The sequence below is a fragment of the Phytophthora parasitica genome, assembly GCF_000247585.1.
Source record: "Phytophthora parasitica INRA-310 unplaced genomic scaffold supercont2.69, whole genome shotgun sequence".
NCBI classification, from domain to species: domain Eukaryota; phylum Oomycota; class Peronosporomycetes; order Peronosporales; family Peronosporaceae; genus Phytophthora; species Phytophthora nicotianae.
In genome coordinates this window covers 34,729-57,694 of record NW_008649055.1, presented here as the reverse complement: position 1 = coordinate 57,694, position 22,966 = coordinate 34,729, and the positions used below count along the sequence as shown (strand labels likewise).

The 22,966-nt window shown below is 50.5% G+C and overlaps 13 protein-coding genes across 13 annotated transcripts; 6 read left to right on the top strand and 7 right to left on the bottom strand.

Annotated features, from left to right (window-relative positions):
• Nucleotides 1-230: 230 nt before the first annotated feature.
• On the top strand, nucleotides 231-704 carry PPTG_24111 (hypothetical protein; the record flags this gene model as incomplete). The annotated part of the gene is made up of 1 exon (XM_008915229.1): nucleotides 231-704. The coding sequence occupies one exon, from the start codon at nucleotides 231-233 to the stop codon at nucleotides 702-704; it is 474 nt and encodes a 157-aa protein (XP_008913477.1).
• Nucleotides 705-1,071: 367 nt separating this feature from the next.
• On the top strand, nucleotides 1,072-2,683 carry PPTG_17573 (hypothetical protein; the record flags this gene model as incomplete). The annotated part of the gene is made up of 6 exons (XM_008915228.1): nucleotides 1,072-1,668; nucleotides 1,734-1,849; nucleotides 1,914-2,031; nucleotides 2,100-2,243; nucleotides 2,299-2,373; nucleotides 2,439-2,683. 6 exons carry the CDS (start codon nucleotides 1,072-1,074, stop codon nucleotides 2,496-2,498), a joined length of 1,110 nt encoding a protein of 369 aa, XP_008913476.1. The 3' UTR covers nucleotides 2,499-2,683.
• On the bottom strand, nucleotides 2,287-4,641 carry PPTG_17572 (hypothetical protein; the record flags this gene model as incomplete). Its single annotated transcript, XM_008915227.1, has 6 exons — nucleotides 2,287-2,619; nucleotides 2,688-3,187; nucleotides 3,244-4,053; nucleotides 4,128-4,218; nucleotides 4,274-4,380; nucleotides 4,467-4,641. The coding sequence occupies 6 exons, from the start codon at nucleotides 4,639-4,641 to the stop codon at nucleotides 2,539-2,541; spliced, it is 1,764 nt and encodes a 587-aa protein (XP_008913475.1). The 3' UTR covers nucleotides 2,287-2,538.
• Nucleotides 4,642-5,859: 1,218 nt separating this feature from the next.
• PPTG_24110 (hypothetical protein) lies at nucleotides 5,860-6,361 on the bottom strand (the record flags this gene model as incomplete). Its single annotated transcript, XM_008915226.1, has 3 exons — nucleotides 5,860-5,922; nucleotides 6,015-6,139; nucleotides 6,208-6,361. 3 exons carry the CDS (start codon nucleotides 6,359-6,361, stop codon nucleotides 5,860-5,862), a joined length of 342 nt encoding a protein of 113 aa, XP_008913474.1.
• Nucleotides 6,362-6,528: 167 nt separating this feature from the next.
• On the bottom strand, nucleotides 6,529-7,183 carry PPTG_17570 (hypothetical protein; the record flags this gene model as incomplete). Its single annotated transcript, XM_008915225.1, has 4 exons — nucleotides 6,529-6,635; nucleotides 6,714-6,866; nucleotides 6,936-7,035; nucleotides 7,133-7,183. The coding sequence occupies 4 exons, from the start codon at nucleotides 7,181-7,183 to the stop codon at nucleotides 6,529-6,531; spliced, it is 411 nt and encodes a 136-aa protein (XP_008913473.1).
• A 98-nt stretch (nucleotides 7,184-7,281) lies between these two features.
• On the top strand, nucleotides 7,282-8,638 carry PPTG_17569 (spermidine synthase). Its single transcript, XM_008915224.1, has one exon. It carries the CDS (start codon nucleotides 7,565-7,567, stop codon nucleotides 8,450-8,452), a length of 888 nt encoding a protein of 295 aa, XP_008913472.1. The 5' UTR covers nucleotides 7,282-7,564; the 3' UTR covers nucleotides 8,453-8,638.
• Nucleotides 8,562-11,363, bottom strand: PPTG_17568 (hypothetical protein; the record flags this gene model as incomplete). Its single annotated transcript, XM_008915223.1, has 5 exons — nucleotides 8,562-9,928; nucleotides 9,991-10,367; nucleotides 10,436-10,574; nucleotides 10,648-10,974; nucleotides 11,063-11,363. The coding sequence occupies 5 exons, from the start codon at nucleotides 11,361-11,363 to the stop codon at nucleotides 8,562-8,564; spliced, it is 2,511 nt and encodes an 836-aa protein (XP_008913471.1).
• A 41-nt stretch (nucleotides 11,364-11,404) lies between these two features.
• PPTG_17567 (hypothetical protein) lies at nucleotides 11,405-12,842 on the bottom strand (the record flags this gene model as incomplete). Its single annotated transcript, XM_008915222.1, has 7 exons — nucleotides 11,405-11,540; nucleotides 11,601-12,024; nucleotides 12,100-12,221; nucleotides 12,324-12,382; nucleotides 12,477-12,530; nucleotides 12,593-12,720; nucleotides 12,800-12,842. The coding sequence occupies 7 exons, from the start codon at nucleotides 12,840-12,842 to the stop codon at nucleotides 11,405-11,407; spliced, it is 966 nt and encodes a 321-aa protein (XP_008913470.1).
• A 224-nt stretch (nucleotides 12,843-13,066) lies between these two features.
• Nucleotides 13,067-13,957, top strand: PPTG_17566 (hypothetical protein). The gene is made up of 2 exons (XM_008915221.1): nucleotides 13,067-13,174; nucleotides 13,362-13,957. The coding sequence occupies exon 2, from the start codon at nucleotides 13,362-13,364 to the stop codon at nucleotides 13,767-13,769; it is 408 nt and encodes a 135-aa protein (XP_008913469.1). The 5' UTR covers nucleotides 13,067-13,174; the 3' UTR covers nucleotides 13,770-13,957.
• Nucleotides 13,958-14,659: 702 nt separating this feature from the next.
• On the top strand, nucleotides 14,660-15,709 carry PPTG_17565 (hypothetical protein). Its single transcript, XM_008915220.1, has one exon. The coding sequence runs from the start codon at nucleotides 14,820-14,822 to the stop codon at nucleotides 15,534-15,536; it is 717 nt and encodes a 238-aa protein (XP_008913468.1). The 5' UTR covers nucleotides 14,660-14,819; the 3' UTR covers nucleotides 15,537-15,709.
• A 138-nt stretch (nucleotides 15,710-15,847) lies between these two features.
• On the top strand, nucleotides 15,848-17,051 carry PPTG_17564 (nuclear transcription factor Y subunit beta). Its single transcript, XM_008915219.1, has one exon. The coding sequence runs from the start codon at nucleotides 15,950-15,952 to the stop codon at nucleotides 16,319-16,321; it is 372 nt and encodes a 123-aa protein (XP_008913467.1). The 5' UTR covers nucleotides 15,848-15,949; the 3' UTR covers nucleotides 16,322-17,051.
• On the bottom strand, nucleotides 16,408-17,349 carry PPTG_17563 (hypothetical protein; the record flags this gene model as incomplete). Its single annotated transcript, XM_008915218.1, has 1 exon — nucleotides 16,408-17,349. One exon carries the CDS (start codon nucleotides 17,347-17,349, stop codon nucleotides 16,408-16,410), a length of 942 nt encoding a protein of 313 aa, XP_008913466.1.
• A 107-nt stretch (nucleotides 17,350-17,456) lies between these two features.
• Nucleotides 17,457-22,439, bottom strand: PPTG_17562 (hypothetical protein; the record flags this gene model as incomplete). The annotated part of the gene is made up of 1 exon (XM_008915217.1): nucleotides 17,457-22,439. One exon carries the CDS (start codon nucleotides 22,437-22,439, stop codon nucleotides 17,457-17,459), a length of 4,983 nt encoding a protein of 1,660 aa, XP_008913465.1.
• Between the last annotated feature and the right edge of the window lie 527 nt (nucleotides 22,440-22,966).

Genomic DNA, 22,966 nt, shown 5'->3' with positions numbered 1-22,966 from the left:
GCGATGAGTTTGATGACCACAGCAGCTTACCTGACGTATTACTATGCATCTTCGTCGTGGTCCCTTACGAGCGAGTAAATCGCACTTATAGTCAACGCTGGGCGTGATGACCACCGCACACTTCAAATACATGTTCTCACAGAACGCTTTAGAATCTAAGACCACGAAAGAGTTCACTTCACAAGTAAAAAAAAAAAAACAAGCTACAGACGACACCAGAAAAGCAAGACATGTCTGTAAAGTGGCTCGTGTTGGCAATTGCTGCTGCAATTATTCTTACTGCTAGTAATGTTGCCTCCATTACCACAAGCTCCACCACTTCCAAGAAAAGTACACTCGATTTTCCCTCTTTGCCTCGCGTTTCAAGTCGATATCACGCGCTGAAGGGGAGATCTCTAAGATCTGGTGCAAGTGGGGACGATGTCAAGACAGATGAAGACCGAGCTTTTAACACATTTGCAACGGCCGATGACGCAGGCCGTAACTTCCTGAACGCAGCTAACAGCAACCCAATTCTCAAGAAACTCGACAATTTCATGTTAAAACTGCGCTACAAGTGGTGGCTCATGAGAGGAAAAACACCAGAAAATATCAGGGTGAAGCTTGGGCTTCACTTTGTGACGAACGACAAAACCCACCCAAACTACAAAAAGTGGCTCGGATATTTGTATGCCTTCAACAAAAAACACAAGATCAGTGGCTGAGCACTTCGAAAAAATGGATTCCAGGGGATTTCACACGTTTCGACTTTCGTAGATTTAATGTGCTGGAGCAACGTTAGATTTCTGAAGTATTTTCACAATTTACATTTTTCAAACAAACAAGCTTTTTCCAAACGATAATCGAATGCTTTCTAATCCTGACACTCGGAGTATTATTTATCGAACGCTACCATCCGAGCTCGCACGTACGCATAGTATTGATTGCATACTACATACTACCCGTAATACGCATTCAGCCTGTAGTCGAAGATTTACTGTTGGGAAACAAAAAATGTTTGACGACTGATCGTCCAAATACTGTTGTAAATCTCCAGTAGTGACTAGTCGCATTGTCCACCAACTCGTCGTAATGAACGAAAGTCTCGCCGCCCGACAGGAAGCTTTGCAGCGGCAGAACCAGGAGCTAAACCAGCAGGTAGAGGCTATCGAACAGCGTCGACAGCAGTTGACATCTAGAAGCAGACCAACTTCTTCGTCGTCGACGACTTCGCTACGTGGGACTCGATCTGCTTCGCCTCAAGCCCGATCACCAGTCCGCAAAACTGATAATGACGACGATCTTAACCAGCAAAGCGACCCAAAGACAGGTTTGGAGATTGAATTGAGTGCTTCCATCGACTCTTTGGGCTCGCAAGACCTGAAAGAGGCACGTCGTCAGCTCGCTAAAAGTGAGAGTAAAGAGAAAGTGTCAACGGGCTCGAGAAGGAACTCAGCGAAAAGATCTCAACGAAAAAAGCACCCAGATGAGAGTAACTCTTCACCTAATGACGCACCTCGCAGCAAGAAGAAAAGCGGCAGTGTCGGTGCCATCCCTGACAATGTAACCCCCATCCGAGACAGTGAACCAGAAGGTCTGGGCCTCGAAGCAACAGTGCGGTACCAGAAAGCGCGTCTGCGTATATTGCAAGACGAGGCAGACGCAGCAATAGCTCGAGGGGAAGAATTGGTTCGTGGATTGCTATGCTCTAAAAATCTCCCTTTGATTTCTAACCCCCATTTTACATTTTCAAGCAAACAGCGCAGGCGGCATTGAAAGTTGAGATCGACAATCTCAAAGCTGAAAATGCAACATTAACCAAGAAACACCAGCAGACTCAGCAACTTTTAGAAAAACAACGCGAGCTTTCGTAGGTCACACGTCCCTGTGTATGTCAACAATTTGATATAACGGGTTTGTTGTTGGTTTCTCAGACTGGCTCAGGAGGAGAAACAACGGATCCTCGAAGGCCAGTTGGCATCGGCTCAAGCGCGCGTTGAAGATGCTCAGCGAGCAGAGAAGCTGGCATCGCATCAGTTTCGCTCGAAGGACGTACGATATAAAGGTGTTGTGCTCAACTGTTTGTAGACTAACAGGAGTATGAGGGCTCGCGTCTGTAGGTGCGTCTTAATCGAGCGCTGGAAGAACTAGAAAAGGTGAAAGCGCAGCTACAGGACGAGAGGAAGAACCATGACGAGCAAATGGTCACCAAAGCAGATTATGATCAAATTGTACGCGACAATAAAAAGCTCGACAAGCAGAAGGTAAAATTTCATCATCCACATTTCACATTGTAGCTCACGGTATTTGTGCATCTAGGGAGAACTTTTAGCCGCTTTTAAGAAACAAATGAAGCTCATTGATCTGCTCAAACGCCAACGAGTTCATATGGAGGTATGTATATCACGAGGTCTGTAGTTAATGGTATTTGACAACTTCTATTCCGCTGGTATTTGCAGGCAGCAAAGATGCTTTCATTTACAGAAGCCGAGTTCAGCAAGACGTTGGAGCTTGGCTAAGCCTAGCATTCTTATCAACACGTTGACGCAGGCGGTGAGCTTACTTCATTTGCATCAGCTCGTGCTGTAAGGTGAACTGAGCTTCAACGCGTTGGGCTTCGAGCACTCGTGTCAATTCGATCTGCACAGTCAGAAATTGTTAATTAGATCGACATGAACGATAGTGCTCGAAATGTGACTATGCCTTACCTTCTTCTCGTTGAGATAATGATACGCCTGCCAATGTGCCTCCTGTAAGGCTTCAACCTGAGAGATACTCAAGCTTCCGTTGGGCTCAAGTTCACGGTCGCTCGTCGATGACGCGATGAGAAACTTCTCCACGTCAATTTCTAACTCGGCTGCTACGGGGAACGTACGATGGAAACTCCCATTCAGCACGTCGTAGGGAATGCCCGATGTGGTAGACTCATCATCGTCTTCTGATGTCACCTGGGATCGCGGAGACACTACCACGGTTGGCTTCGTTGATCCCGAAGCAGGTTGAGGACCCCACGGCGCTTTGTTTACTGGAGTCGGTGGGGCGGCTTTCGAAAGTTCAGACTGTGCCTCCTGCGAAGCTTGTCGTGGAGCGGAGTCTGTCTTAGTTGTTTGAAAATCCCTTTTAGTCTTGCTAATAGGCTTGCGTTGAGGCTTTTTGGTGTTTTTCTTGGGTGCAGCTTTTGTGTTTTCACTGACTGGTTCCTTGCGATCTACAGTAATAGAGTTAGTTCTGGTCCCCCATCAGGTATCTCAAGTATAACCTTACGCGTTTTCTTAGATCCAACGCTGTGCCAGTCGCCTTTGTCATCGTCAAAACCATCATCAAAGTTGTTGGACACTACTTGGTCCGCTCCAGAGAGAACAAAGTCTTGAACTTCTGCTTTCAAATGTCCAGAATCCGGTGATATACTGCTGTCAAATACAATGTCCTCGTTGGCTTCAACACTCTCGTCGATTGTTGATGTTGGCTCGGACACCTTCTCTAACGTCTTGGCTTTCTTCTTGGTCTTTTTGTTCTTCTTTCTGGAGGTTTTAGAAGCTGTAGCCATCTGCTTCCGGTTCGATACATTCTCATCTTCCTTTAATGCCAGATCCATCAGTTCTTTCTCCAACTGGGCGCTCTTTTGTGCAGCCTCTTCCTCATACTGAACCCACTTGTTTTTCAGTAAATCCTCCATCTGCGCCGATGCCACTCCAGATATTTGCTTACTCAAGTCCAGTGCCGTCTTGTCAGCTTTATTCCGCAACGTGACATCAAGGTTCGGCGCATTTTTGATCAGCGACTCCACTGCGTCAGGATTCTCGCTGAGCACGGCCAGATGCAGCGCTGTGTTGCCTCCTGCCTTCTCTGTGGCATTCACATCCGCTCCGTTCGCAAGCAAAACCTCCACAATAACAGCGCTTCGCTCCATCATTTCATCAATACTAGGAGCACCAGGTCGTGGGTCTTCGCCGACACGAGCAGCGCACATGAGAGTGTTCAGTCCGCTCGCATTTACTGCATCCATTCTTGCACCCAGATCGAGGAGAACCCGCACCGCCGTCACATTCTTTGCCACACAAGCCATCATGAGCGCTACAATTGGAACAGATGAGCTTAAAACTTAGCTCCAGTCCACACGCTACTCAACAAAAATGTCAGCTTTGCACCTGTGTCTCCGTGAGCGTTTGGCTGATCAATGACTTGCTGCAGCTTCTGCTTCCGATCAGCAGTCGCGACCAGCTCCTCCATCACGCGAGTCTACACAGCACTGGTGTCAGCCATTTCGCACCAACAGATACAGTCAATAGCGTACGTTCTTGGACATGGCAGTGAGGTGCAGCACAGTCGTCCGGTTGGTGTTCGTGGCGCAGTTTACTGCAGTAGTGCGGTCTACAACGAAGCCCACGAGATCGTCACGGCCTGCAATTATACAAACACGATCCAAAACATAATTGCAGTTGTTATTAAACAGGAACTCCAGTGTCAGTGACCGCAGTGTATCATACCACAGGCGCAGACGCTCATGAGGACGCTCCAGCCCATGTCGTTGGCGCGATCGAAGTCGATTTGCCGCTCAGTAAAGTACTTGACGCACTTGTCGTAGTCGGCGAACTCCACGAGGCGGTGGGCGAAAGCCTGCGCCTTCTCAGCGGCGCCGACGGCACCAGCGGCGGTCTCCATTTTGACCAGCTACGTCACTCAATGGCCAATCGACATGGCTACAGCTACTGGCTCTGAATCGCACTTAATCGGAAAGACGTTGAGCGGTTTCGGTAGTGTGATGCTGTGGCTCGATTTACCCGCCGGAAGGTGCAGCAGGCACCACTTGGGACTGCAGAGTAACAAGTAGATCTGTCGTGGTTGATCCAGCGCAGTTGGGCTGGTGAAGTTTGAGAGAAATAGGACGTTGGTATGTGATAGATGGCTACGTCGTCGCGGATTGGTCGGTGAAGTTGAAGTGGAACTGATTGACAGTGTTGTTTAGAGTGCTGCAGTCACGATGAACCGCGAGCTCGATGGACTGCTGGACAAGTTGTCGAGAATCAACCAGGAGATGGGCGGCGATGACGGCAAAAGCAAGAAGAAGGACAAGAAAGGCGACCAGTTCCACGATCTCAAGACCAAGATCGGAGAGCGACTGCACCACCTAAAGATGGTACTGTACCGTACAGCATGCGCTGGCATGTAAACATATTGGTGATGAAATACCGTTGATGCGCTGCAGACCTTGCAAGATAATGACATGGCAGCGACAAAGAGAGGGAAACACCCTCGCGAAGCTATTCGACGCCAGCAAGAGATCAGAGAGGAAATTCGACTGGTTGGTGTCGATATTAAGGACCTCACAGCCAGCTACGATCTGGAAATGAAAAAGAAAAAGGTAGGCAGATACACAAGTACACCGCGACTGTGAATACTATTTCTTAACCTTTTATTTGTGGTTGCAGAGCAAGTTTCCACCGGAAGAACTGGCCATGCGGAAGGAGATTGTGACACAGTATTGGGCAGAATACGAGCGTATCAAAGAGCTTGCGGCGGCGAATTATCGCTCCCCAGCAGGTCGAACGGCGTTCGATACTGGCGGCGTTGCAGCACCAATAGGATCGTTTGAGAATGGCGCCTTCACAGCACGAGCGACACCTGGCGGGGCAACAGGAGGGCCAGTTTTCGGCGGTTTGGGTGGAGCCGGAGGAGGAGGTGGAGGTGGTGACGGTCCAATCGAACGAGAAGTGGTAACTGATGACCAGCGTGCCATCCTGGCGGACATCCAACGAAACGATCAGCGCTTCGTGAGTGGCTCGGTATCACGTATTATTCGCGATTGTCTAGCTTAAACTGTGGTTGTGTGTGTGGATACAGGATAACATCATTGAGCAAATTGGAACGGGAGTTCAGGAACTAGGTCAGCAGGCACGGATGTTGAACGAAGAACTGCAGCAGCAAGCCATCATGATCGATGGGCTGGGAGAACGCATTGATAACACACAAGCACACGGTGAGAGGCTCACATTGGTTGCATTACTGTGCGCAGTGTATTGGTGTACTGATCGCACTTGTCTGTAGTTGAAAGCGTCAACAAAAAGATGAAAGAAACCCTCACAAAGGTCGGCCGTGGTCCGGATAAGTGCATGATGGACATGATCTGTCTTATCCTGCTGCTCGGGATCCTGGCTGTGGTCTACAACATGTTCATCAAGAAGGATTCTAGCAGCTCCAGTACAACCACTTCATAACTTGATAACGCACCCATTGTTAGAAGTTGTTGCCGTAGTGCCAGCACCGATATTTTAGCCTCAACTCGATCTTTATCTGTGTTCTGCAGAAGCTCAGATCGAGATTCAGACTCCAACATGAAGAAAAGTACGCACCTATATACCTCAATCACCTCATTGCCGTTCATATTTGCGTTTACTCGTTGGTTGCCCCGCTCTCATCTCTAGCAGAACGCAATATTCCTTTAACGCCTCATTTGCTGCTCAGCGTTGATCTGGAAATCCATTTTTGTCAACGTGATCAGCCTGCAAACTTGGGATCGAGTTTCATCTTCCTTCTTCTGAGTTAGCAGTTCTACTGGGGTCCATAGATTGATCTAGGCGGTGGTCCGGTCATGCCTCCTGGTCCTGGTGGTCCCCTCATGCCCATAGCGCCCATCGGTGGAGGTCCACGCGGGGGTCCTACAGGTAGCGTACATCGAGCATCACGTCTATCAGTCAGCACTCGCTGCAATTAACTTCACTGACAAGGCTGCTCACCTCGAAACATTGGCGGACGCATTCCGGGCCCAGGAGGAGGCATCATGCCCCGAGGAGGAGCTCCACGAGGTGGGTATCCACCGGGCATCCCGCCGTTCATGGGTCGCGGAGGCAGTGAACCCGCTGGTGCTGGGCCTCTTAGCCACTCTCCAGCTACAATAACAGGCCAAAAGGTTAGCTAAAATGCTGCATGTAGATGTAGACCACTAACACGTGACGTACGGTTCATGATGACACCCTGACCGGCTAGGAACTGCTCATAGTAGAGTTTGACATTCTCGCGGTGCTTCCAGCCGCGGTTGTGCTGCTTCCGGCCGGCTTGCTGCGGTAAATAAGACACATGGAGAAAGAGGAGACACAAGCAAAGTAGATAGAAGGGTTAGCGGATGTAGATTCGTCCTACAAGGCGAGCTGCGCACCGAATCATGCGTGAGGTAGGTGTCGCAATAGTCGCAGTAGTAGCGCGGCATTTTGGCTCGAATGGCAAAGTTTGCTGTAGTTTTGTGTAAGAATGGTGTATGGAAAAAAGTTCACATTACTTAGTGTAGATTTACACAAATGAAGTTGACATGCAACACGCAGATACACATCGGGAGGGGCGACGTCACTCAAAGCCTCTGCAACTGCAGCCTGGGAGGGATTACCTCTCGGCCTCCGCATCCCGCCGATGAGTGGCTCATTTCGCCCATCTCCCTTTAGTCAGAGCTCTGCAAATCAAAGCAGCAACAGCCTCGCAGCCACTCGCTGGACGTGCAGCCTTCAGTCTCAAGATTTCTCTGCTCCGTCGAGTCGCTGCTGCCTGTCAGCGCTCCCCAACAGCCAAGAAGCTCTTCACCTCACACGCTCGCACCATGTCCATCACCACGACCAACGACAAGCAGTGGTTCAGTGAGACTGAGGCCATGTGGCCCGGTCAGAAGTTCTCGCTCGAAGTGGAAGAAGTGCTTTTCCGCGGCAAGTCGGACTTCCAGGACGTGCTGGTCTTCAAGTCGGCCACGTACGGCCATGTGCTCGTACTGGACGGAGTGATCCAGCTCACGGAGCGTGATGAATTCGCCTACCAGGAGATGATCGCTCACTTGCCCATGTTCTCGCACAAGCAGCCTAAGCGTGTGCTCGTCGTGGGTGGCGGTGACGGTGGCGTGTTGCGTGAGGTCACCAAGCATGACTGCGTCGAGGAGATCGTCATGTGCGAGATCGACTCGATGGTGTGCGACGTGTCCAAGAAGTACTTTAAGGACACGGTGGCCACGGCCTTTGACGATCCGCGTGTGAAGCTCCTGCACGCTGACGCTGCCGTTTACCTGCGTGAGAACACGACCGAGAAGTTCGACGTTGTTATTGTGGATTCGTCGGATCCGGTCGGACCTGCCGAGGTCCTGTACCGTGCCGAGTTCTACGAGAGTATGAAGAACTCGCTGTCCCCCGATGGCATTATCTGCACGCAGGGCGAGTGCCTGTGGTTGCACCTTGACCTCATCGTGGATGTCATGCAGCGCTGCCAGAACCTCTTCCCCACCGTCAACTACTCGTACACGACCATCCCGACGTACCCTTCAGGGCAGATCGGCTTCATCATGTGCTCGCTCGACAAGAGCGAGGGTGTGCTGGCTAAGCCCAAGCGCATGCCCGACGCCAAGATGGAGGAAACGCTACGCTACTACAGCGCCAAGATCCACGAGGTCTCGTTCGTGCTGCCTGCCTTCGCCGAGCGTAAGATCGCCCCCGTGCGCAAGTGACGCTCTTTACTTGACCACAGATACTCTATCCAATCACCATAACCCCAAGTAAGCGCGTATGTTTACTACCGTCTATCGTTTAAAGATATTGCATAGTTAACCTCTCGTTTTAGCCTGTCGTGACAGTCGTAACCCCTGTGGGTACGAAGAGTGTGATCTTGTCAACTTTCCAGCAGAAATCTGGCGTCTGCTCTTGAATAAGTTTCCAAATGTACGGCACGAAGAACTGCTCTGGATCAGCCTCCTCTTCGTATCGATAGCTGGCATCGTCGTCGTCTACCGAGGTATGATGCTTTAAGGCGCCTCCTGTCCGCGATCCAGCACTGGAAGCCGCCAGGAGGCTGACGCATTCACCTCGGATAATATCCAGCACCATGTCAGTGTCCAGCACGTCGTCTGGCGAGGTCTTGGCATCCACAACTGCCTGGAAACGCGCCAACGTGCTCCACACTGGACCATTATGCACATGAGCAGCGAACTCCGAGTGCTGCTGCAGTGCTGCAAACGTGTCAGCGCGATGCAGCAGGGAATAAATAAGTTGCGGATTACGCGGCAACTGCTTCGCCTTCAAGCAGGACGAGATCACACCCAGCAGCAGTCGGATAAACTCAACATACGCCGATTGTTTCTGTGCCAACACTTCGCTCTCGTCCTTGTCTGTGGGTTTTAAGCGGTGCATCTGTGCCACCAGCTTCGCTTCGTTCTTGGCCAACATGTCAATCAGCCCCACGATCCCTTGAGCAGCGTACATGTGGAGATTCTCAGCCGAGCGTGCGAGGTTGGACAGCGCTGCAAACGCGTTGAGGTGGATAAAACTATCCTGGAAGTGCGTAATGTTGCGGAAGATGAGGCGAGTGAAGATAACCATCATCAGACTACCCAGCGAGACATCCAGCATATAGTGTTCTTGATACCACGGCACGTTGGGGACTACTAACTGGGTATGTGCAGTGCGGACAAACGATGGGTCTTGAGTGAACGTCAGCAATACGATCACCAGCATGTACAGTCGATTCGGTTCCACAGACCGTGAGTGATACAACGTCTCCAATAAGGGCAGCAACAGACGCTCCATGTCAACGTCACTCACTGCAGTGTCGAGCATCATTGGGTTGGAATACAGCAGTGTATACAGCATAAGATGGCTGGCTTCGTAAGGTGCGTGACGGCCACAGACTTCGAACAGATTCGAGTACAGTAGCTCCAATTTCTCAGCACTGGAGGTGGCTCCACTTTGTTGTATCAAGTGAGCTCTGGGGTCTTCAATCTCTGCGTCGTGGCTGTCAGTGTCAGCGCCATCCGTGATACCACAAAGAGCTCCTCGAAATGGATTACTGGTTACTGGCGAGTCGCTATCTCGGCAACTCTGAAGCAAAACCAATAGTAGCAGTATACTACGGTCGGCAAGAGGGCTTGCAGTATCCTCGCGGGTGGTAAAATACCGGATAAAACTCCACGGGAACCGGAAAATTGACGCTAAAACAGCACGAACTGTTAGAAAATGACCAGTTGAGAAGGTAGCAAATTACTGTACCCACCTGCAATGGAGCCAACGCCTTCCAGCGTAAAATAAGAGAATTGTTCCTGTTCATACGCCTGGTCGGAAGTCCCAGACATGGCGATGAGTGACATCTCGCGAGCTTTTCGCAGAGTAATCACTGCAGTATTCGAAGCAGAGCTTGATCCGGTAGCTTGGATCTGCTCGATGCTATTCTGCAGCAAGCGACGAACCACACCGGATGCCCAGTACGATTTCTTGCCATCCGGCAGAGCAGACGCCATCAGCATGTAAAGGAACGGATTATGTGCACGTAGATCGCCGGCTTGCTTGGAATGATCCCGCGGGTACACCACAGGCGACAAAAGCACCAATAGTGTGTTCACGACTTCCACGTGTAGATCGTAGGTCTTATTACTGTAATAACAATTCAGCGGATAAAGAGTAAGCATTAATATACTAACTTGGATGATAGCAAGGCGTACTTTGGAGGGTATTCAATGAGAGCCGTGAGCAGAGCATCTAGAAAGCGAGCAGCGAGCTCATCCGACGAGTCCTCCGGTGATAATCCGTTAACGTTTCTCTTGTCAGCATTTTCGTCTTCCATTTGAATCGACAAACTATCTGTTTAGTTAAATCATCAACAATGTCAGAACCGAAATGCGAGCATCATTTCTTGTAAGTACAGCGTACTCACGTCTTGTTGTAGCAGCAGCGTTGCTCTGAGCTCCAGTAGACTCAGCCGTTGGTTGATGGTTGAAGTGAGCCAGCAACGAGCACTCGTCTGTTCTCTCTACAAACCTCATTGCGAACTGTCGAACCAAGAACAGCGCATTCGCAGCTCTGTGCAAGTGTGTGTCAACTGTCTGCGGTTTCCCGTCCACGGGGTCTGGTCCCGCTGCACCTGGTGCATAAGCTGCCAGCTCACTTTCCGTCATCTTCGCCACTCTGCAGCTGAACGACAGCGCGTGAATCACGTAGCGCAGCAGCACGCGGAAATTTCCAGATTGGAGACTGTTCTGGGCTGTCAGCGCGTCAATTGGCGTCCAAACTTCGTGATCAGCATCGTATTATTACATAAACAATATTGCAATACGGTGACTCTACTATACCTAGCGTCTCGCCATACTCGTGTGTTAGGAGCTCCACTTGTGCCTGTGTCAATTGAGGCAGCGGCTTTGGTGTCGCTAGCACCGTGTGATACGCCGCATCCTCGCGTGGAACGGGCGTCTCACCCACAATCTTCTCGAAGGCAGCCTTCTCCTGTGCAGATGCGAAGATCTGTTTCACTGCTGCCGAGCCAGTAGCCGCGGAGGGCGACGAACTTGCCGCTCCCATTACGTGTCGAGAATAATGACATGCCCAGCCGTTATTTGCAAGATGGAGCATTTTTATTGGCCGAAAAGAAGTCATGGCTACATTTACGTCATGTAGCCATTGCCACTTCAACTCGTCTAGTTAGAAGTTGACTGGATGTGGAACTCGCACAAGAGAGGTAGATGGTCCGACGGAGAGATGGTACTTGGCAGAGCGACCTCCTTGCTGGCATCTTCAAATGACATGAGCTCCATCAGCGCTGCCGGCCGCATCCTGTTGAAAGATTGAGGTTAGTGTTGCACTATGAAAGACAAACAAGAGAACTCCACAGACCTGGGCAAGCGGTAGAAGATGTAGTCCAGCGTGCCGACGAAGCGCGGCACCATCTTGCCATCATCTGTTTCAGCGTCGCCATTGACATTCGTGAACTTGGGTTCACCGTCCGATTCATACTGCGCGTAGGCACTGCGGTAGTGGCTTTTGCTTGTGATGAAGCTGTACACTTTGCTGTCTGGCAAGGAGTTGAAGTCGCCAGCGAAGATTATCGGCGTTGATGCATCCAGTGAACTTGTAAACTCTTCGATTGCACGCAGCATTCGGCGCGATTGCAGCAGCTTCACGTCTTCCTGCATGGGATCCCAGAACAAGTGCGTAGTCGCGACGATGAACTTCAACTGGGTCTCGAGATGCTCGAAGTGGACAATGGCACCGACGCTTCCTCTCGTTGAAGCTCTTGACAGCAACTCATGATCGATATCTTTTGGTAAACATTTAGCCTGATTAGCAATGAGATTCTCGCTCGTAAGAACAGCGACAACAAGGCCAGACTCACCCGATTCATCACCACTAGGCGAGTCCAGACTAATCTCTTCGGACTCTTTCACCTTCAGCTTCTTCTCATTCCAAAATACAGCCACACCGTCTGGCTTAGTGCTTGTCTTCTTAACGAAGAGACTAGTTGTAGTAAGAGCAGTAAAAGATCAGTACTACTCGTTAGCGCAATCTGGCAGATATAGTAACACTCGAATGAACAAGCCCCGAATGTAGCAAACTTACCCTCCGTATCCAAGTTTTTTCATCATGCCCGCCCAAAATTCCTTGTAGTTGTCCACTTCCTGTCGCAGTCAGCAGACAGTCAGTATTGCCATACGATTAAATCGAGTTCTGACACAAAGGCCATCCTCGTGGCCAATAAAATAGCTTCGCTACCTGCAGACAGATGACATCAGGCGAGACGGGCAGACTCGAGGCGAATACAGCTTCCTGCACAGTCAAACTTGTCAGCAATTCATATCATAACGGCATTACCGTAGCTTGCAGCTTACCAACTTCTTGGACCTGTTCTTCCAGCGGAGTTCGCTGGACTCGCAGTACGGGAAGAAAGTCGAGCGAACGTAGCACTGCGCCAGCACGTTGTACGTCATGACCACCAGCTTCTGTGAGATTCCAGTTGCTGCACCACACAACATTACGCCCGTGGAGAGCGCATATTAGTCATAATATCGACAACCGCCCGAATTTATCCAACTCACGGGCGCCAACACTCGGCAACATGCGCATTCCCGGCGTCTCCATGGCTGTACTTGAAAAACGCCACTAAAAAGTTATAAATGTAGTAGGGCTCTTCAATTGTCGGTGGTTTCAGCTCTTCAACTGTAAGACGAATCAGATCTGTTACTACCCGTCAAAATTGATTTGGTCTCACTGGACTTTATCATCCAATCATATCAGTTTATTTCTAATTTTCATTTTAAGCGAATCATCAGGTAATTTTGGTACTTCACAGCCTGTGAGTGGCTGAAAGTTGGTCAAGTGATTGAATGGCGAGCACGCTCTCGTCCAGCCAGCCTCCGATATCCCCGACTGCAAAGTAGTGCTGAAATTCACAAAGGCTTCCTCAATTCAAGGTAAGGGAACTGCTCTTGCCCCGTGTGCGTACAGCCCTCTGCGCCAACATGAACCGCGCACGTCTGCAGACGGAGAGCACGTGTTGATGGCTACAGACAGACAGCGTTGGCGTTAACAGGCAGCGGGCGGGACAAAAACACAAGGAACGACACAGGGAGCTAATAAGTCGATTGGTTACGTTTGTAGATGGTGCAGGTTACTCCCGTTGTCCGCCCGAAGATCGTCAAGAAGAAGGTGACGAAGTTCAAACGTCACCAGTCCAACCGCTTCAAGCGTGTTCCGGAGTCATGGCGTCGCCCGAAGGGTATTGACGGCCGTGTGCGCCGTAAATTCAAGGGCGCCATCAAGATGCCGAACATCGGCTACGGCTCCAACAAGAAGACCCGCCACCTGCTGCCCAACGGCTTCCTCAAGTTCGTGGTCAACAACGTGGCTGAGCTCGAGGTGCTTCTGATGCACAACCGCAAGTACTGCGCCGAGATCGCCCACAACGTGTCGGGCCGCAAGCGTCGCGAGATCATCGAGCGCGCTGAGCAGCTGAACGTGCGTGTGACCAACCCCAACGCCCGCGTGCGTGCTGAGGAGAACGAGTAAGCGTTCATCTCAATTAGCAGCCGATAACAGGAGTGACAACTCGAAGGACGGACCGTGCTGGTGCATCCGACTGAGGCGGAGCTTTACGATGAGGACAGGAGCCAACTGTGAGAAAGCAAGGAAGCAGCTCCAGCATCAGGGGATAAGCGATAATTCACCGTTTGGCGCCCTGCTGGATTTGCGGATTAGCTCGTTTGTAGTGTCATTCCGATTTTGTTTTCCTGTCAGGTGGATTACTTAGCGCGCGCTGCGTTTTGTGCAGGTGGCGATGATTTACAGGTTTTAAGAAGACTCAGTTACGAGACGAGTGCGCTAAATTATCAGCGTACTAGTGACAGACAACAGACCAGCAAGCGATAATTGCAATGTGCGCGCCTGCTGCGATAGAACTGTGCGCATGTGCGAGTCAATAGCATTGATTCAAGACTGACCAGGAAAGTGCACACGTTATGATCCGCCCTTTTGATATCGAATTGTTTGATCCTCGTTACACTTTAGTACGTATGTTGTGTACGAACGTCGACGTTCGTCAACGTAGTTAGGCGAACTTCTGGTTTCACTATCGCTTACAGACGCATTGCAATCGAAGTGGTTGATCGCCCTAGCCATAAACTAGTAACTTGAGGATATCACCACTGCGTTCGAAGACCTTTAATAGCCAACGTCGTTTTCGATGTTGCTAAAACCCTCACTGGTAAGTAAGTACGCGCAAGTGTCGTAGCTACATGTACATGTATTCATCACCTTCCTGCAGTTACCTTTACACAATCGGAACGAGACCTGCCAGAACACACACAGCGATTTGGTACTATAGTAGTAGTGGAAAGATAAGCAAAAGGCTTATGTATCTAAAAGGGCAACAACGCTCCTGCGCACTGCTCTTTGAGACTCGAAGTTTGAGCACAAACCGAGAGATTACGCAATTGCTACTATTATTTCCAAACAAACCCTATCACATCGCATTTGTAGCGGTACTCTATCCCCTTCGACAGGTTGACGGTGTCGGATGTCAAAGCTGGGGCTGGCATTCCTGAGCCTGGCGAGATAGACATGCATCCCTCCTCGCTGCTGCTGCACGTCGCCCGCCGCGGTGCCAGCGTCGCGACGTCTTCGCCGATGCGTCTGCTTCGTCCCACCGGCCTGGGTGGCGTGCGTTGCATCTCCAAGCGCGCGGCGGAGGAGGCGCGTCGCGAATCCATCAAGCAGCGCAACCGCCGCGCCGTCATGTACCTGGCTGGTACAGCCATTGCCTGGGTGGGTATCTCATACGCTGCCGTGCCGTTGTACAAGATCTTCTGCCAAATGACGGGCTTTGGCGGCACCACGCAGCGCGTGGAGGAGTTCGTGGCCGATAAACTCACACCCAGAGAGGACGCCAAGCCAATCCGCATTACATTCGACGGTGGTGTGAGCGCCAATATGCCGTGGGTGTTCCGTCCGCAACAGCGCGACTTGTTGCTAGTACCCGGCGAGACGGCGCTGGCCTTCTACACGGCCAAGAACAAGACGGACAAGGCCATCACAGGCGTTGCAACGTACAATGTGTATCCGCCGTCTGCCGGCGTGTACTTTAACAAAATTCAGTGCTTCTGCTTTGAGGAGCAACGACTCAAGCCGAACGAGGAGATCGACATGCCTGTGTTCTTCTTCATTGACCCCGAGATCTGCGACGATCCGTCCATGAACGGCGTGCACAACATCACGCTTTCCTACACATTTTTCAAGACAGACGACGTCAGCGAGGACGAGGTGGATGACGAGGACTAGAGTAGCGGCTAGCTAGAAAAGGGAAAAGTTTTTGGAAACGGTTGAAGTGAACTAGGAGTCTGAAAGACGAAGCTATGATACGTCGGCCAGGACGAGGAAATCCAAACACCAGCTAGTTATTAGACAATGAACAAGTCCAGTCTGACTTCTGCTTACTTGCCCAATGCCTTCTCAGCTGTGCCAGTCTTTAGCCCAAGCATTAGCCGCGTTGCGGGTCATCTGGAGGATGTAGTTGCTCGTCTGCAGCTCTGAGTACCACGTCACAGATAGGTTTCATTGGCTATAACCCTTTGAATTTCAAAACCCTTTTCATCCAATCTCACGTCTCTTCCCCATGTAAATTTCCCGCGAATGCCCCATACTAAAACAAAGAACTCTTCCGCCCCGAAGGACGCAGACTTATTACGTCGATCATGGCCAGCAAGGAGGAGCATAACGACGACGAGATCCGCGAGCAGGACCGTTTCCTGCCGACGGCCAACATCTCTCGTATCATGAAAGTGTCGCTGCCTTCCACGGCCAAGATCGCCAAGGACGGCAAGGAGACAGTGCAGGAGTGTGTGAGCGAGTTCATCTCGTTCATCACGAGCGAGGCCAGCGACAAGTGCCAGCAGGAGAAGCGCAAGACCATTAACGGTGACGACATCATTTGGGCCATGAGCACACTGGGCTTCGACTCGTATGTGGAGCCACTGAAGCTTTATCTGCAGAAGTACCGTGAGTCGGTCAAGGTGGAGAAGAACGACAAGAAGGACAATGTGGGGTCATTCGGCGCGTCCTCGTAGACGTATACAGTGACTTGAAGACAGCGCAGTGGTCTGTAGCGATAAGAGGACGCAGTAAATACACAGAAAAAGACAGAAAGGTAACGCTATTGGTTGTTACTACGGGCTTTCTGCAGTAGTTGCAGCATTTTGAGCTTGTTCTTCCTGCTGGCAGCTTGGAGACACTCGACGACAGTGTCGCCGTAATTGTCTCGGATACGAGGGTCGGCACCTGATGACAGGAGGATACTGACACAGGAGACGGCCTCGCGCACGATGGCTACATGTAGAGCAGTCCAGCCGTTGATCTGGTCGATGGCGTTCACTTCGGCTCCTTTTTGGAGAAGAAACTTCAAGATCTCGTCGTGATTTTGAGACGCAGCCCAATGTAACCCGCTCCAGCCATGCTGATCCGCGATGTTGGCGTCGACGACTTCATCGTTGAGCATGTCTCGGACTTGGTACTTGTCGGCACGATATACTGCGCGCATAAATTCCTTGCTCTCGTTAGACTCCCTCGGAGTTGTCCGTGGAGGAGGCTCGTAGCTCTCTTCTTTATCCGCAGGTTCCTCCTCTTCAGATTCCACGATCTCTTTCTGCTTCTTGTTTTTTGTTGGAACGTCATCTTCAAAGCTCGAATAGCCTTCGTCGTCACTCTCCTTGTCACTGTCGGCATCTGCATCGTCGCGCTTCACATTGCTAGTTTCTGCCACTTTGTTTTGCAGTATTTGTGCAGCTTGTTGCTCCTCCTGTCGCAATTGCACTGCCGTTTGCTTCAGAGCTTGAGAACGAAGTTCTTGTCGCTCCAATTTTACTTCCTTTGCAGTTGAGTCAATCGCTCCTTGGATCCTTGATCGGTCTTCCGTATCAATCTCCTGTGCTAGTTGATGTAGTGTTTGCTTCGGCTGCGTCTCCTGTTTAGCCACGTCCATGAGAGTCATTGGCTTGGTTGAATGTTCAGCTTTGGCAACATCAACTAGTGATAACGTTGCTGAGTTACTCGCGGCCTCGGCGTTCATCGCCTTGGCCACATCCAGTAGCGAAGACATCAACAACTAACAAAAGTAACTTGATAAATGATCTACGCATGCCTTTACTCATTGCTTACACTCTAATCCATCTCGCAGTCGTTACGCAAGTTTGGGATGATACACTATCATCTCTGCCAACCTGGTCCCGATGAGTGTGTCCGTACACGCTTCTTGGTTGGTCCGGGGGATGCAGATCGAGGTCGACCTCGCGCTGCTATTCTTGCTGCTGCTCTTGCTGCAGAGGCTGCTGTACTAGCTGTAGCACTCGACGCACTACCAAGACTTGGCCGCTTGACTTGTTTGTTAGGTAGCGATCTGGACGATGTGCTGGAGGCAGGAGATACAGAAGGCGGTGTGTTTCTTGAAGACTCAACGCCAATGTTCTCCTTCTCCTTGAGCATCGTTCGGAGTTTCTCGAGTGAACGATGCAGTTTCGCCTTCTCGTCCGTGAGCTGTCGTACCTGGTCCAGAAGACGATTGTTTTCCTCCTTTACTTTGACATGATGCTGAATCTTCTGGCGGCTATTGTGGTGTCCAACCAGCTTCTCCTTCTCGTTCGTCACTGTCTCCAGCTTCTTGGTTAGAGTCTGGATCTCCCGTTGCATCTTGACCTTCTCCGATAAGTACTTGCGCTTCGCCTGTCCAAGCTCGTCCAGAGTTACTGCCTTCGCCTTAGCTTCCTTCAACGCACTCTCAGCTGCGGCCTGTTGTGCTTCCAACGCCTTCTGCATTGACTTGTTGTGTTCCTCCGCAGCGACGATCTCCCTTCGTCGACGTTCTAGCTTCTCTTCCTGCTCCTTCAGCTCAGCCACGGCCTCCTCCTTGAGTTTATTGTTCTCGGCAACAACCAATTTGTGGTTGGCCTCAAATTCTTCTAATGCAACCCGCAACTCTTTAACCTTTGCACTGCTACCATTCTCTGTGTCCTTCAATGACTTGTTGGCACGCTGCAGTCTTGCGTCCTTATCCTCGATACTCGATTCAAGCTGCTTGATCTCCTGCATGAACTGCTCGGTCTGCTGCGCCAAGATCTCCTCGCTTTCCTCAAGTTTCTTCTCGAGTGAGTGATTCTCCGCCACTAGCGCTTCCTCGGCCTTCGCGAACACCGATGTCTTCTCCGCAATGAACTGCTCTAGTGCCTGCACGCGGCCGTTTGAGGCCTCCAACTCAGCTTTGTATTCCCGGGTTCTTAGATCCCAGGCAGCTTCGGAGTTGTGCGCAAGCTCCTTCAACGAGGCAATACTATCATCTCTCCTTGCAAGGGCAGTCACCTTCTGAGCGAGTTCCGCTTCCTGCTTTGACAGAGTTTTCTGTTGCTCTTCCAACTGACACTTAAGATCGCGTGCGCTATCAGTAGCAGTGTCAGCCAGTTGTCCCTTATCCGCAGCTAACGTCTTGAGGGCCTCGTTCTCTTGTTCTAGTTCCTGAGCTCGAGTTGAAAGCAACTCACCACTGAGAACCAACTCCTCGACGCGCTTTTCAAGAGCAAGAACCGATTCATGAGACTGCTCTGTCAACTTGTTTTTCTTTTCTGACCATGCGTGGCGAGCTTCAGCAAACTTCTCCTCCAAATCCTGCTTGGAATCTTGCTCAGTTTTCAGAGCCTCGGCCAACTCCAGACGATCAAATTCAAGCTTTTTCAACTCGTCACGCAGCGTGAACTGGATTCCCTTGTACATCTCGATCTCTTCCTGTTGGTGTGAAACAGTATTTGCAGCATCTCGAATCTCGCCCTCGGTCTTGTCGAGCTTAGCAGTAAGGCTTTCTACAGTATCCTTGTTTGTTGCGAGCTCCTGCTCCAACACTTCGATCTTGTTTGCTCTGGATGATAGCTCATCAAACTGCTCGGCATGAATAATCGCAGCTTGACGACGTTCTTCTTGTGCTGAAGCGAGAACCTTGCGAAGCTCTGAAACCTCATTTGACTGTGCTGTGATCTGTTGCTGAAGTTCCTCAATTTCTAGTGTGAACTTCGTGATAGTCTCACCCGATTCGGACAGCTGAGCTTGTTGCTGCTCACACTTCTTCTGTAGCTCGGTATTCTGTTCATCCAGTTCACTTGTCCTGACAGCCAATTGCTCTGCACGTTCCGATAACCGCTGAATCTCGTTTGTCATTGTGTTCTTCTCAATTTCAAGCTCTTTTATGCTTTCCTGAAGACGCTTGAACTCTTGCATCGCCAAGGCGTGCTCTGATTCGACCTTGTCCTTCTCTTCTGAAAGCTTAGAAGCATCAACGAGAGCCTTCGACAATTTCTGTTGAGCATCTTCCAACGCTTGTTGGGCTTCCTGTTTGTGATCATCAAGCTGGAGCTGAAGCACTGCAAATGCTGCCTCTTTCTCGTCCAGTTTCGAGCTGTGGAGACGATCAGCTTCTTCTGCCTTGGCTCGGTGATCGTCTAACTCATCGCGAAGCTGCTTAAGGTGTTCGTCTTTCACAGAAAGACGCTTCTCAAAGTCCTCAACTAGTTTCTGCTCTTGCTCTTGCGCTTGGCGTTTCAATGACTCGATCGCATCTGAATGCTTTTGCGCCGTAGCATTGGCATCCTCCTTCAGATGTCGGACAGAATTGCTGGCTTCCTCCAGCTTCTGCTCCAGAAGTATTCTCTCCTCAGTGATCGCAGTCTTAGCTCGCGTTAAGTCTTCAATCGCATTGTCACGATCGGTAATTTCAGCTCGCAAGTGACTTGTCTGGAGCTCAGCCTCCTTCAATTTGTCTTGAGCCCCATTAAGCTGCAGCACAGTCTCCTGGTTGGCTTCATCAAGACAAGTCATTTCAGTCTTCAGTTGTGCAAACGCACGCTCAGCTTGTTGGATCTGAACCTCGCGCTTGCTAAGTTCTGCAGTCACAACAGTAATCTGCTGCTGTAAGAGTTCCTTCGAGGTCTCAAGGTCCTTGTTAGCAGTGGAAGCATCAGCCAACGCAGCTTCAACTTCGAGACGGACTCCTTCACGTGCTCGTTCCAGCTTCATCTCTAACTCCTCAACCTTGCTCTTCTCTTGAGTCAACGTAATCTTAGTCGACGAATGCGCTTCTTCCGAAGTCTGCAGAGCTGCATTCGAATCCACCAGTTGTCTCTCGAGATCATGCTGTTGAATTGACCAGGACTCTTCGCGCTGCTTCATCTGTTGCAACTCTAGTGAATTCTCAACTGCTTTCTCTTCCAGACACGCATTAAATGAAGCGACCGAGTCCAGCTTCGCCTGGTACTCATTTGCCTGCTGCTTTAGCGCTTCCTCCAAACGTGCAGAGAATTCTGCATCGCCCACGTCTTGCGATGACGATCCATCCATGCGTTCGTCCTTATCCGACTGGTTCTCCAGTAGACGGTCTTGTAGATCGTGCTTGTCCCGCAGCACAAACGCCAGTTGCTTCGTTAGTCCTAGCAGCATCATGTTGAGGTTTTCCACTTCGTTGTTGATTTTCCCTGAGGTGCCAGTGTCTTCAACTCCACTGCGTTGTAGCTCGTCTTGAAGCTCAATGAAGCGTTCTTCCATCTCCTCGTATTTCATCCTCCACTCAATGGCATCAGCCGTTGGTTTATAGTCATGCGCTCCTGGGCCTCCAATTCCTCGCAGTCGCAGCATCATTTTCAAGTGGGCAATTTGCTGCTTCAGCTCCGTGCAAAGCGCCTGGAAGTTTCCATTCTGAAGCTGTAGAAACTCGCACGAACGCTGCAGTCTGTCACTCTTCTCTGCAGTCGTTGCAAATGATTCCTCTAACTCGCGGAATCGGCCGTCAATAACAGGATCGCAGGGTCCCAATAGCTGTGTGGAGGTAGCAAACGAGTCTTGACTTGACGCGCTCTCCGACTGCGTCGCTCCATGCTGAAGTAGACTAGACCCTGGGATATTCCGAGCGATTTCTTGATGTGCCTGTTGCAATTGCCGTTTTAATCGCTGGATTTCTTCCTGCATGAAGAGAGCACTGCCAACTGAGTCTTCGTTGACTACTGCGCTGTTCTGGATCATTTTCGCTCGCTGTGCAAACTTGAGAGTCGAGAGCGTCTCAAACGCAGAGTCTTCCGCTGGAGAGATGGTTGCTACCATGAACGTTTTAGAGTTGCCACCCAGTGAGTCTTTCAGTAGAAAAGTCAGCTTCGAGTCGCGGTAATGAACGTGTCGATGCTTGCCCACCGACTGCTCTGACAGCCCCAAGATGACGTTACCCAGAGCAGACAGCGACTTGTTGATACTTCCAGCCTCCTTGAGTCGCTCTCCAGCTGCGTCTGTACTTCGTTGCCGCTCGGAACCTGCCAGATCCACCAGATTAAACCTCGACGTGCGGATTTTGGTCCCCTCCGTTGTCATCTCCTTCGACTGTAATTGCAGGATAAACACACTGTGTGATCGACTGCTTTCTCTGTTCATGGATGTTTGACCCACTCGTCGGTTCTGCGCCCCGACCGTCATGAGCTCTGCTGCTTTCTTCGAGTTGGTCACGACACTTTCGATCAGTCCTTCCACGTGGACTCCTTTGCGTCCGCTCTCTCTCAATTGCAGTCCTGCGGCGTCTTTTGCACTGCCTCCATCCAGTAGATCGTACACTCGTTCATTGTAAATCTCCAAAAAGGAGCATGCGAATATATGCTGCACGTTCTTCCTGCTGTCCTTGGCCACGACGTTGTCGAAGAGGTAGTCGAATACTCGCGGCACGAGGCCACGCAGTGCTAGCTGCGTCTGTGTGACACTCTGTGCCTCTGTGTCAATGACATCGTCGGGTCCCTGCATGGTGAACGTCTTTCCTGATCCTGTTTGTCCGTAGGCGAAGATGGTGCCATTGTAGCCCTCGAGACAGGCCCGTGTAATGGGCGCTCCCACAACCTCGAAGACGTCGTTCTGGCTGGCATCTTCGCTGAACACGCGGTCGAATGTGAAGGTCCTGGATGGACCGTGTTTGCTGTGCAGGAAGACCGTCTGCTGCATGGCGTCCGAGGTGGGCACAGTCACGCATTTCTTGGCGAAGGATGCGGACGCGGCGGCTGCGCTACTGCGCGCAAGGAAGCCAGCGGATCCACTCGAGAAACTCGAGGAGTTGACGCCGCGCTCGCGCTCGTTGGGCGGTCGCACGCGACAGAAAACCTTGACGTTGGCGTCCGAGCCGTCCATGCCGACGGCTGCCTGCCCCTTTTGCTTGGCGCGATATTTGAACTTTGAAATGAACGAATCCTATTGGCTCCAGAATTTCCACAATAATTCCAGAAAAGTACCGGTATCAAAAGAAACACCCGGAATTATCGGTAGTGCTAAGTATACCGGTAGCTACTAGTACCAGCTACGGTAGCGTTTCTGTATTGCAAGGGAGTAATCCGGTATTTAATGGTATGTTAGACATTTACCGGTTTGTCTTGAAACGATATTATCTAAACCAATATTTACCGGTTTATAAACGGAATTCGGAATAATACTCAATTCTAATTTATACAATAATTTCGTTTTCTCACCAATAATTGGGTTCTGACGCGCCCAGCAGATTCAAAAGGTATCGTACGCTGAGACATCCTAAACAAACACTTTTTCCAAAGTTGTTGTCTCGGTATGTTTAAATACAAAAAGCTGAATAGAATGACTGTATGTTAAATTTTTAAAGGGAGTTCCATATATTTCGGAACATGAAAAGTGTGGTGTAGTGATTT